This window comes from Onychomys torridus, chromosome 13, assembly GCF_903995425.1.
Source record: "Onychomys torridus chromosome 13, mOncTor1.1, whole genome shotgun sequence".
NCBI lineage: Eukaryota > Metazoa > Chordata > Mammalia > Rodentia > Cricetidae > Onychomys > Onychomys torridus.
The window spans coordinates 23,286,003-23,299,149 of record NC_050455.1 but is presented as its reverse complement, the minus strand read 5'-3'; the positions used below and the strand labels follow the sequence as shown (position 1 = coordinate 23,299,149).

At 47.7% G+C, this 13,147-nt stretch overlaps 1 protein-coding gene, 1 long non-coding RNA gene and 1 other non-coding gene across 6 annotated transcripts in view; 1 reads left to right on the top strand and 2 right to left on the bottom strand.

Moving 5' to 3' along the window:
* Positions 1–10,523, top strand: part of Epb41l4a (erythrocyte membrane protein band 4.1 like 4A) — a 204,375-nt gene extending 193,852 nt beyond the window's left edge. For 3 of the 4 annotated variants that reach the window (XM_036204697.1, XM_036204698.1, XM_036204694.1), the window contains 5 exons: positions 4,072–4,119; positions 4,912–4,980; positions 7,750–7,860; positions 7,974–8,055; positions 9,444–10,523. In XM_036204697.1, coding sequence (XP_036060590.1) covers positions 4,072–4,119; positions 4,912–4,980; positions 7,750–7,860; positions 7,974–8,055; positions 9,444–9,572 — 439 coding nt within the window. In that variant the 3' untranslated portion in view covers positions 9,573–10,523. The remainder of the gene's footprint in view (positions 1–4,071; positions 4,120–4,911; positions 4,981–7,749; positions 7,861–7,973; positions 8,056–9,443) is intronic. The other variant, XM_036204695.1, reaches the window with a different exon arrangement.
* Positions 10,524–10,919: 396 nt separating this feature from the next.
* Positions 10,920–12,008, bottom strand: LOC118594838. Its single transcript, XR_004946417.1, has 3 exons — positions 11,716–12,008; positions 11,279–11,427; positions 10,920–11,056 (listed from the first exon to the last, which is right to left on the bottom strand). It is a non-coding gene; the product is annotated as an uncharacterized LOC118594838 (long non-coding RNA).
* Positions 11,514–11,648, bottom strand: LOC118595090. The gene has a single exon (XR_004946463.1). It is a non-coding gene; the product is annotated as a small nucleolar RNA SNORA13 (small nucleolar RNA).
* Positions 12,009–13,147: the final 1,139 nt, after the last annotated feature.

Below are 13,147 nucleotides of genomic sequence, written 5' to 3'. Positions count from 1 at the left end.
TATGGCATAGAGGGACTGCCCATCCAGGCCGAGGCAGCTTTCCTGCTTAGATTTTGGAGACAGAATAATTGGCATCTTGAATAGGAATCATTCACAAGACTTACTTACACATGAACAAGTTCTTAAATGCTGCCCCCCACTCCCCTTTCACCCCTGTCATAAGCTAAAGAAGTCTTCTGGTTAAAAAGTACAAACACAGAGACAGAAATAAGAAGCTAGAGTCACCCAGAAGCTCTGGCAGTCAGAAGAATACTCGCTGTGGTTGGTTGGGCCTTTGTTGTTTCTTGGTGTGTCTGTGCATGCAGCACTGGATGGAGGTCTGATGCAGGAGTTGCATGTGTTTGGCTATTGCTTTATCATGGAGCAATATGCTTACCCTTTTACCAGGTGGTTAGCTGTGTAGATGTGTGTGTTTGAATTACGTTGCATTTCTTAGGAGTGCATGTGCATATATTTACATGTATTGGAACGTGCATGCCATGGTGATCATGTAGAAGTTAGGGGCGACCTATAAGAGTTGGTTTGTCCCTTCTATCTTGGGTCCTGGGGATGGAACATGGGACATCAGGCTTGCCAGCAGACGCTTTTACCTGCTGAGTCATTACACACACACACACACACACACACCTCCTTTGCTTTTCTTTCTTTCTTTTTTTTTTTTTAATTTGTTGTTTTTCGAGTCAGGGTTTCTCTGTGTAGCTTTGCGCCTGACCAGGCTGGCCTCGAACTCACAAACATCCTCCTGCCTCTGCCTCCTGAGTGCTGGGATTAAAGGTGCGCCCCCAGCATTCGGCTACACCTCCTTTTCAAATAATGGTTCCTGTTTGGCAGGGTGGTCATGGATGGTGTGTTCTTTGCACGTGGTTTTTCTTTCTCCTCATCTTTTTAAAAGCACTAAGCTTGGAACCTCACGCTTTCAGATCACACCACTCCTCACTCTCTCTTGTCACAGTCGTCCCACCCACCTTGTTTTAGATCTAACCTCTGCCTGCTGTCAGCGCTGCTTCTGTGGCTGCTCTCTGGATCTTTACGTCTCCAGTCACTTCTGCCGCTTAACATTAGCTACGATCAGACTTGTTTTCAGATGGGGCAACTTTGTTCTTCCCGGGACACTTGGCAATGTCTGCAGTCATTTAACAGTTTTAATTACATTTATTTATTTGTGTGTAGTCGGGGGCGGGTGGGAATTATGTGCCAGATCATGTGCATGGAGGCCAGAGAACAGCCTTTTGGGAGTTTCCACCTTGTAAGTCCCAGGGATCAAACTCAGGTGATCAGGCTTGGTGGCAAGCTCTTTATCTTCTGAGCCTTCGCCTGGGCTCCCCAGAGTCATTTCTGTGGTTAACACTAGGGAGGCTACTGGCTTCTAGTGGGTAGATGCTGTGGGTGTCACTGGCCTAATCTTACAAAGCATGGGGAAGCTTCCAAAGTTATGTGTAGCTGGAATTTTTCCAGTCCTGCCCGGTCCTGCTGCTGTTTGGTCTCAAGTAAACACACAGAGGCTTATATTAGTTACAGACTGTTTGGTCTATGGCTCAGGCTTCTTGCTACCTAGCTCTTTCATCTTAAGTTAACCCATTTCTAGTAATCTATGTTTTGCCATGTGGCCATGGCATTACCGGTCTGATGACATGTTGCTCCTTGGGCAGCAGGCTGGCGTCTCCCTGACTCCACCTTCCTTTTTCCTGTATCTCTCTGGACTTCCCACTTGGCTATAACCTGTCTTGCCATAGACCAGAGCTGCTGCTGCTGCTTCTGCTTCTCCTTCTTCTTCTTCTTTTTGAGACAGGGTTTCTCTGTGTAGCTTTGGTGTCTGTCTTAGAACTTGCTCTGTACACCAGGCTGGCCTTGAACTCATAGAGATCGACCTGCTTCTGCCTCCTGAGTGCTGGGATTAAAGGTATATGCTACCACCAGGCAGAGCAGCTTCTTTATTAACCAATGGTAGCAACACATATTCACAGCATTCAGAAAGACCATCCCACAGCAGATATTAGCAGTGCTGAGAGTGTGAAACTTTCTTGGACCATGAAGACAGCTAACCAGTCCTTCCTGCCCCTCCCTGTACCATGAAGACAGCTAACCAGTCCTTCCTGCCCCTTCCTGTACCATGAAGACAGCTAACCAGTCCTTTCTGCCCCTCCCTGTACCACGAAGACAGCTAACTAGTCCTTCCTGTACCTCCCTGTACCATGAAGACAGTTAACCAGCCCTTCCTGCACCTCCCTGTACCATGAAGACAGCTAACCAGCCCTTTCAACATCTCCCTGTACCATGAAGACAGCTAACCAGCCCTTTCAACATCTCCCTGTACCATGAAGACAGCTAACCAGCCCTTCCTGCACCTCCCTGAAAGAACAGCTTATCAGCAGAAGAACGTCTTCACCTACACATCATGTGGTAGACTGTTGAGTGGCCTCCAGTGAGATCCGCATGCTGACCAGCATGCTAGGATGGAGGAAGAGCTTAGTACTCTGAAATATTTGCACCTTTTTGGTATCATTAACAGACTACCCCAGGGGATTAGATGGGCCAAGTGTAGGAGGGGCAGGTTTGTTCAAGAGACCTTCCAGAACCATTTGTATGATTTTTTAAAGCATGTGGTTTTAATATGACATGTGGTTTTTATATGACAAAATCTATGGTCAACACCTTCCTTGGTCAGACACCAAGACTTTGTCCCCTGTCCCTTACCACATTTCTCTCCTTTGGATTGGAAAGAGCGGATTTTTTGTTTCCCCACCCAATCCGTAGTGAATTCTGTAGCTAAGTAGATAGCTTATTGTATTCTGTGGATTCAGCAGGCCCGGCCAGAACGCATGAGAGAAAAATGAAAGCCTTGGTGATATTGTGTGCTGATACTGAGCCTCAGTGTGAAATTCCACAGGGCGGGGTTTGTCAGTGGCTTAACTCTTGGCCTTGTACGTTGTTAGGGCTTAGGACCTTTCTTTGGGCCTCTTAATAGCTCTCTTTCCTCCAGAGGGTACTGAAGAGAGTCCCATTCTGTGGCAACAACTGAAATAATTTTACGATTCCTATTTACTATTTATTAATACTATTTGCTATTCCTTGCTCTAATGGGGGTTAACAGTTAACCCGATGGAGAGGATGATCACAAATAACAACTTCAGCTTTCTTATTTTAGGACTTTAAACGTAACGGTCTAATTTCTATCCCCGGAGGTCTTCAGGGAAAAGGGGGCAGCAGGAACAGAGGCCACAGAGAGGCTCTGTCCCGTGTGGCCTAAGTTTGCTGCAGGACAGCTCCTTGAGATGTCACACGAAAGGGGGACATTGTTGTACCTCTTGCCTTTCCCTCACGGCTGTTGCTTGTACTAGGTCAGCCGAGGTCATGTTGAGAGCCTTCACAACGGCTGATAGAAATGAGTTCTTTTCTGCTCGAAAACAGCCAGTGGGTGACTAGTGAAATGGTTCTGCAGGCTAGGGCCACCTGCTGCCTAGCCTGAGGACCTAACCTTGGGACCAATACCATGAGAGCAGAGAGCCGACTCCTGGAAACCGCCCTGAGTGCACCGTGGCGCACCCAAGTGCACACATAAATAAATGTAATGAAAAGTAGACAGTAAGGTCAGGGACCAGAGCCCCTGGATCACTGTCCATTGTCCAGTCACAACAACTGGGGTCTATACACATGTCCCCAAAGTTCTAAGCTCTGTCCTTTCTTCCTATGTATTTTTTTTTTCTGCTTGTGATATGTAGGGGCTTGCTATGTGGCCCTCGTTGGCCAGGCTAGCATCAAACCTGTGGTGAGCCCCCTGCCTCTGCCTCTGAAGTACTGAGATTATAGGGCCTTGCCACCAAACCTGGCTCCTAGGCTCTTTCATACACGAAGCTCTGGTGATGTCTCATTTTTATTTATGTACATGTATGTGAGTTTTTTCGATGACAGTGGCCAATAAATGACCCGCTGTCTTTTCACTGGTCATTGCGATAGCTCTGGCTGCTCATGTGTCCTGTCAGCAGCCAGATGGTGAGTAAGACTTCACAAAACTATTCAGGAGACTCTGAGGACACACGTTGCAGAGGTGAATTTTGTTTCGTTTATTTACAGAAGAAGTCCGGATATCCAAGCAAAAGAGGAGCTATGGAAGCACATCCAGTAAGTAGTGGGTCTCCCCCATGTGTCCAGGGTTAGACTATCTGTGTATGCATCACACACACACACACACACACACACACACACACACTCACACACACACACGCACACGCACACACATGAGTGTTTTGTTTGCATGTATATATATGCACCACATGCACACCTAGTGGTCCTGGATTCCCTAGAGCTGGAGTTATGGATGTGAGCTGCCATGTGGGTGCTGGGTGCTGAACTTGGGTCTTCTGCAAGAGCAGCCCGTGATGGCTGAGCCATATGTCCAGCAGGGCACGTGCAGCTTTAAATCACTTGTAAGCAAAACCAGTGCCACTCCAAGGAGCCTCTGTTGGACACCCCAGCAGGTCCCTGTGCCCCCGATTCTGTGTCGTCTGATGCTGACGGCGGTGCCAGGTGCCGGACACCAGCAGCTGTCCACGGGCTGCACCGGTTCCTCCCCTCCAGGGTCACTGGTTTCCTCTGAATGCACCTCAGCTAGGCCAGTCATTTACAAGGAATACAAAGAAGCAAATCCATATAAAAAAGGACACCGCCACAGGGAGAGAAGCTTAGCCGTGGGGAAGTGGGGGGCCTGAAGAGTGTGATTATAGAAAGGAGGGAAAGAGGTTCCCCCCCTTTTCCTTGAATGCATTCTAGTTTTCTCAGCTTTGTGCACGTCATACATGAGGACTGCTTTCACTAACCCCACGTTTTGGGAGAAAGGGGAAGCTCGTCAATTGGAGGAGGTATTAGGATGGATGCAGGTGTGACACTGTGACCTCACTGCTTACTCTCTCGCAGGAAGGAACTTGTGGACCCATCTGGATTGTCCGAAGAGCAGCTGAAAGAGATCCCGTACACTAAAGTAGAGTGAGTGCACCCCTCTGGAAGTCTTTGCAGTTTATTAGTGTGACAGTTTTATTTGCTGTGACAAAACACCTCGACCAAGGCAAGTTATATAAGAAAGTGCTTAATTAGGCTGACAGTTCAGAGGGTCAGGATCCAGCTTAGAGTCCGGGACGGCAGGGCAGAGGTGCCAGGAACAGCCGACACCTCGTCCTTACCCACAATAGGAAGCAGAGAGGGCACACTGGGAATGGCTCCAGTCATTGAACCCCTAAGCCCACCCTGGAGACCCACCTCCAGTAAGGCCACACCTCCTCGTCCTTCCCAGCAGTTCCAGCTGGGCACTAAGCGTTCAAACCTGAGCCCATGGGGGCCGTTCCGACCCCAGGAGGGAACAGTGCGTTCTTACTCTATGCTCCATGCAGTGTTTCAGTTGGTAGATTAGTTAAAGATGAAGCCATAACTATCCTCTCTGTGTGGTGGCTCAGGTTTCCCATCCTTGAATTTGGGAGGGAGAGGTAGGATTGACACAAGTTCAATGCCAGCTTGGTCTCTAGTGACTTCAGGATGGTCTGGGCTAGAGTGAGAGACCCTGTCTCAGACAAATGACACCCATAAACCCACCCGCTCTTGTCCTGTACTCCATGACCCTCCTGCTTGTTTGTGAGTGAGAAGTTAAAATGAATGATGTCCATTTTAAATATTTTTTTTGCTGAGATATTCATTGATAACAAGTCAGCTTTATTGAATATTTTAACATTAGAATTATATTTACCTGCCGGGCGGTGGTGGCGCACACCTTTAATCCCAGCACTCGGGAGGCAGAGGCAGGCGGATCTCTGTGAGTTCAAGGCCAGCCTGGGCTACCAAGTGAGTTCCAGGAAAGGCACAAAGCTATACAGGGAAAACCCTGTCTCGAAAGAACAAAACAAAACAAAAAAGAATTATATTTACCACAAAACCTGGTCCTATGAGCCCAAGTCAGTCCCATCATAGAACTACATTGCCCTGAACAGGCTTTGTGAACACTTAGTAGGGGTCTCCAGGCTCCAGCCCAGGCTGCTGAGCACATATTGGCTGTTTCCTGCCTTGTAATGAGTCAAGGGACTGTCTTAGACTGTGTCGAGGGGGGATGGGGGTGGGCGGGGGCCGCAGCCTAGAACTTGAGTGCCACAACCTCCTGCCTCCTCCTGAGATTACAGGTGTGCTCTGCCCGGTTCAACCACTAGTTTAGATGCCTCTGAGGATTCCCTTGGACTCTTCAGGAATATGGAAGGAGCACACTCACTGCTTTATCTCCCTCTACAACCAACCCCCTCTCTCCCATCCAGGGCAACTCCAGCCTCTTCCCACTGTCCAGGCTTTTACATTTTTGATCTTTTACATTTTTTCAGCTACTTATTTATCCACGTGTGCCACTCACAAGTGTGTAAATCAGCAACTTGTGGGAGTCAGTTCTCTCCTTCCTTCATGCTGGTCTCTGGGACCCAAACTTAGGCCAAGCTTGCCAGCCCTCTTACCATGATTTTTAGTTAAAAAAATTTTTTTTTAAGTAAGTGCACAGATTAAGAGATTTATGGCATATAATGTGATATTCTAATATGTGTTTACACTGAAGTCATGAAGTCAGGGAAGCCTAGGTCTACCTCATTTTTTTTTTTTTTTTTGGTTTTTCGAGACAGAGTTTCTCTGTGTAGCTTTGCGCCTTTTTCCTGGAACTCGCTTTGTAGGCCAGGCTGGCCTCGAACTCACAGAGATCCGCCTGGCTCTGCCTCCCAAGTGCTGGGATTAAAGCCATGCACCACCACTGCTTGGCTCTACCACCTTATTGTTGTGTGTGTGCTGAGAACATTTAAGAACTCAGCAAGTTCCCAGTGAAGACAGAATCATCTAGAACCGACCTTTTCTTACAGGAAGTTGAAGCTCTTCTGTCCTCACTGTAAAGTTTCCCGTCCTTATTCCCGGAGAGGATTCAAGGGAATCCTCAGAGGTGTTTAAATTTTAGTGGGTAAGCCGGGCTAGGCAGAACATACTCCAGAGTCTGAAGCGGAGGAAGGAGGAGCACCCACATTCTAGGCTTCTGTCTACATAGTCCAGGCCAGAACCCTGTCTCCGAACACCAGCAACAAAAATTGAGGTTAAACACACACACACACACACACACACACACACACACACACACAGGCACACTTATACACACAGAACAGCTTCATTTGCAGCGTAAGCAGGAGAGCATTTTTCTTTTGTAAAATGCTATGAGATTTAAATCACTGTTGCTTTTACAGCCCAGAAAAGTCAAGTTCTTGATTTTGTGTTTTTTTTTTTTCCCCGAGACAGAGTTTTTCTGTAGCTTTGGAGGCTGTCCTGGACTAGCTCTGTAGACCAGGCTGGCCTCGAACTCATAGAGATCCACCTGCCTCTGACTCCTGAGTGCTGGGATTACAGGCATGCGCCGCCACCGCCCAGCAAAAGTCAAGTTCTTAAAAAACAAACATAAAAATCCAAAACGAAGTCTGAGCTAGGTGTGGAGGTACATGCTTATAATCCAGCACGTGGGGTGTGGAGCTGGGTCACAAGTCTAAATCATCTTCAGCTATATAACCAGTTCCAGTCTGAAGCCAGCCTGGACATCATGAGACCTGCTATCAAACAAAATCCACCTACAAAATAAAACCGAGAATAATTAAAGGCAGTTTTTTAAGTTCCATTTTTATAGTTTAGTATTCAGGAAGAATTGCACATCATCCTGCCTTGACTTCTGAGTATTTCCTTGCTTTGTTGGTGTCCTCTCAGGACTCAGGGTGACCCAGTCCGCATCAGGCACTCCCATTCTCCGAGGAGTTACAGACAGTACCGCAGATCCCAGTGTTCGGATGGAGAACGGTCTGTTCTCTCGGAAGTGAAGTAAGTGGCCTGGCCTGAGGACGTGTCAGCCTCACGGCTCCACACGACAGCCTCAAGAGCTTAAGATCTGACGTCTGTCCAGTTCACAAATCCTGACACTTTCTCTTTGGCAGCTCAAAAACAGACCTTGTACCACCACTTGCAGTGACCCGTTCCTCCGACGCTCAGGGGTCTGGTGGCTGTACAGTTCATCAGGTTAGTAAGATGTTAAGGTATCCCACTGATGACTGTTAAAAAAAAGTATGTATTTATTGTGCATGATGTATATGGGCATGTCTGTGTGGTCAGAGAGCTGCTTGTGGACTGTTTTACATGGGTCCTGGGGTTTGAACTCAGGTATTGATGATTGAACTGTAATGGCTTTTACCCACTGAGCCATCCTGCCAGCCCAACAGATAACATTGTTTAACTTCATTTTCTTTGTGAGGCAGGGTCTCACTTTGTATCCCTCTCCATCCTGGAACTCACTATGTAGACCAGGCTGACCTTGAACTCACAGAATCTGCCTGCCTTTGCCTCCCAAGTACCAGAGGTCAGAGGTGTGTCCAGGGGCAAGCAACTGTGAGAATTCTGAGAAACATCCTGTGCTTTCAGGAATTCCTTTGGATACACGGAGCAATGAGTCTTTAACTCCATTCTTACATTGTTTATCAAAAAACCACATACAAAATCTGTGAGAAGGAAGTGCCCAAAGCCATGGGCACAGACTCCAAAAGAGCTGCTAGGAATTAAAAGCAGTGCAAGATCCCAAGATTAGAGGTTGGGTGCTAAGGGTAAGACTAAGATCACGTGGAGCTATGATAAAAATCATTGCTTCACTGATTTCAAAGAATGCTTTAAGGCATTTTTTTCAAGCTGGAGAAATGGTGGGCACAGCTGTTCTGTTAAAGGGATGGCAGACAGAAGTACTTGGGTCCTGTTGTAGCTGTCCTCCACAGCAAAGGGCAGGCCATCCTGGAAATGTTTATACATATGGTTGAATGAGAAGTCATAGCAAACTCAGGCATCCCAAGGAGGCATGGGCGGAGAGCTGTTGTGAGGCATTGATGGTGGCATCCTTGGGTTTTCATCTGACATGGCAGGTTGTGCAGAAGTCCTGGGTATGCTGTCCAGGCTCAGGTAGGTCAATTAAGCCCTCCTGATAATGCAAACCTCCAAGGCTCCTCACCCTAGACAGTGACACTCAGTTCCCAATGACAGGGAACTAACTCTAAGCCACCACACTGTACAGTAACTGTCTCAGGCTTTTTGGCTCCTCCCTGGCCTTGTTCAGAAAAGAAAGCCTAGTTAAGGAAGTCTTTTAATAAATAAAACTGCTGTGTACCCAATTGTCAGACCAAGATTAGACACTTTCACTTTTGTAGTTAACTAGAGGGAACTTTCAAAGGGTATTAGAGACTTTTCTTTGCATTATTACAACTTGCAATGTTATCAATGAATGAATTTAAGGTGGCTACACTATATTGCTACTGGACTTACTCTTCCTGGGACTATACAAGTGTGCCCCTCTATGCCTAGCTTCTAGTGTATTTCCAAAAATAACCAAGCTGATTGTTTTCTTCTGGTATCAAATCTCTTTCTAGAGAAGAAATGGGTCTAAAGACAGCTTGATTGAAGAAAAACCTCAGTTATCTACAATCAGTCTGGCTGGAAAACACACAGTAAAAACAATAAAAACTATTCAGGCTGCCCGCCTCAAGACAGAGACTTGACCCGGTGTGGAAATGCTGTGCCACCACTACTTTTGAAACTGTGAATTAGATACTACCCACTTATCTTGGACAGGTCTTTAGCACAAGAAAATAAGCATTTAAGGTTTATGTACAGCATTCTTGTGCTATGGGGCCTTTTGACTGGAAGGACCTTATGAACTCACTGGATGTCAGTCTTTCCCCAAACCCCTCCAACACCATGCATCTCATCTCCAGCACAGCCAGGACCAGATGGCTCTGATGAAGTCCCTGGACTCCTGGCCTACAGACTGTCATGACTTTCATCCCCATAAAGCTGTTTGTAATAATGTATTTTGTGGCATTAAGTCCCAATTGTTATTTACAAATATTGTAAAAAGTTGTTAAGTGTTGATTTGAATTTAAGTGTTCTTGTCTTGTGTTTTCTGAGGAAAAAAAAAAAAAAAAAAAAAAAGCCTGTTTGAACTGTCACCCCTCCCCATGTACCCAAGTTTTGGCCCTTTTCCCTGTGCAAGGTGACTTCAGATAGGGACAATACTGAGAACATTCTGTATCGCCACCATCAGCTGTAATCCATCTATTCCTGTGGCAGGCCATCCAGCCTCCTGAAATTCTGTTCCCTCCTTACTGTTTAAGCCTCTTTGCCCCATAAATGCCTCCAGCTATTCCTTTGAGGACTTCTTCAGCACCCTAATGTTCATTAAAACCCCTCAACTGGGGTAGACACCTCAGTGATACAGTGCTCTCTAAACTCTGTGGCCTTTATTTACTCCCCCACACAGAAGCAAGCCAAATCCAAGGGTTCCCTTCCACCCAGTGTCTGAAGTCTCGTTGTCTTGTCCTTCTCTGCTGTAATTCCAGTCTGCTTCTACAGGACATCCTTTGTAGCTCACTGTGACCTCTCTGGCCCACGCCCCTGGAACCACCCCCTCCCATTATTCCTGATCTTGCTTTAATAAAACCCAAGCCTTAGTGGTCTGGTCTCTTTACTGCTTATCAGGTTTTCTTGCTGACACTCCCAGCTCTGAAACCAGAACAGAGGGAATAGAGTCGCTGATATCACACTTCAAGGCGCTTGCACACACTTATTTTTCCAGCTTTGCCTTGCAATGGCACCCGCCCCCCACCAACTGCTTCCTCAGGTCTCCCTGACTTGGTCAGATCTCCTGATTGGATTCCTCTCTCAAAGACTTCCCATCTAGGACATTCCACTCCAACAAGGCAAGTGTTCTAAGTAAACTTTACGACTATTCAATCTCCAGTGAATATTATCTATCCTTTCCTGTTAAGCAAAGGGCTATCAGTTTGGCTGTTACACAGGAACCCACAGTAAGGCACTCTGGCAGCATGTCATGGAGCACACAAGACTCAAAGCAGCATAGTAAATATTTATTCATAGCCTTGTTACAAAATGCATTCATCTACGCAGTGTCTTGACACGCCTCTTAGAAAATTTAAGTCATCCATGTTTCTGAAGATCAAATTTCCAAATCATCAAGGACACCCTAAAAGAAAAAAAAAAAAAAACCTTACTCATCTGCCTTAAGTATTTTGTAACATAAACCCCAGCCACAGCTTTTGAACTTAAAAAAAGATTTGTCAGGTTTTTTTTCTAGCTAATACACAGACCACCACCACACTGCACATTTAAGATTTCTGTTCAATACTACGTACTCAGAAAAAAACAGCCTAACAACCCTAAAAGTGAGCCAACGGGCAGAGGTTACCTTCCGGGTTAACTTCGGGTAAGCAAACGACCCAATAAACGCTAGTGATCCGGACGGCACTCGGACTTGGAAGGAAATCCGCACCTAACTCGTGCCTTGCAGTCGCCCTACCTTCAGGCACCTTTGCGCTCTCAGCTTCAGACAGCCACCTGCCAAACGAGTAAGAACCGGTTAAAGGAAACTGCCTTGCCGACGCTGGGCAGTACGTTCACCCGCGTACCCAAGTTCCGGTAGACTTTGTGCCTTACGCAGCCTCCACACCCAAGGCGCCAAACTCCCGGGTAAGAAAAAGGGCTGCAAGGCATTGCTTTATGCCTTTTTTGACACCACATTCACTAGTGAGCAAAGGTGAACGGGCAACACAAAGGCTCCACGCACAGTGCCTCAGGCCGGCTCTCCCCCGTCCTCAAAGCCTGGAAGGGGGAAACCGGTCCCACCTTCGGCCTCCGATGTGCACTCCTCCGTTCTCGCCCGGTGTGCACCGGGGCACACGGTGACCATCTACATCTCGGACGGCGCCTGGCTTCCCCGCCGACCCATTCCCCACGGGGTCCGGCGGGCCGTGCTCCTCACACGGCCGCCGAGTCCGCGCCGTCTCCCCTTTGCCCGGGAAGGGACGGTAGGCCTAAAGCCGCCGCGGTCACTCCGGATGGCCGCGCCATAACCAGCCGCCGAGCGCCAGCCGGCAGCGCCGCCATGCCGCGCGCCACGCGAGAGCACAGAGAGGAAGCCCGCCGCTCCCACAATGCTTTTCTACGGCTGGAAGAGCCCACTGTCCGCGGAAGAGGGGGGGGACGGCGGACTGTACCACGGCCGCCGCGCTCTCTCCTGCCGCCGTGTGGCCGGAGGGAGAAGTGCACCGTGGGAGGCTGCGGCGCGGGTTTCCTAGAAAGAGGGCGCGGCAGCCCCGCGCTCACCCGGCTCCTTTGCTGCCGTGGGACCCGTTCTGCACCGCACCCACCCCGCAAATAGGATCCTAAGGAGGTTTTGTCAAGTGTGTATCCAGCTCCCCTTCCTTCCAGAGCGTTGGGTCAGTGGTGAGCTGCGGGTGTGCAGTTGGAGGAACCCAGACCCAGAGCTGGGGGAGGCGGGACGTGGCTTCCTCCTCCGGATAAGGAACAACAGCGAGGTCGAAAATGAAATAAAGCTAAACCAAAACCAGTCCCGAGTCCGTACGTGCTCCAGGTCCTGTCTGAAATGCCTGGGAATCGGGATGTGAATGCCCTGTCTTGCAGTATGGTGTTGGACGATCGATAAACAGCGTTGAGAGCCAGGAAGAGTGCGGTGTGATGCTGTGCGTCAGTTGAGGGAGGAGGATCAGGAGTTCAGGGTCACCCTGAGCTACTTAGTGATAGCTAGGCAAGCCTGGGCTACATAAGCCCAGTCTCAAACAAAACAACAATCCACACCCCACCACCACTCAAGCCAGAAAAGCGGGGCTATAGTAATGCACGCCTTTAATCTCAGCCTTTGCAGGCAGAAGCAGGAAGATCTCTGTGAGTTCAAGGTCAGCCTGGTTTATACTCAGTGAGTTCCAAGCCAGCCATGGCTTTATAAGTGAGTCCTTGTTTGGGAACAAAAAACAAAACAAACAAACAAAAAAACCCAGCACTGTCCAGTAGAAACACAGTAAGGATTACAGTAGTAGTTTTTGAATCTCAAATTACCAAATTACAAGACGTGAAAACTTAATTTAATAACCCAACATTCATAAATAAAATCAATAAGAAATTTTTAAGAAGGTGCTTTGATCTTTTAAATGTCCGCCCTCCTTTTTTTGTTTTGTTTTGTTTTTTGTTTTTTGTTTTTTTGTTTTTTTTCAGAATAGGGTTTCTCTGTGTAACAGCCCTGGCTGTCCCGGAACTCTCT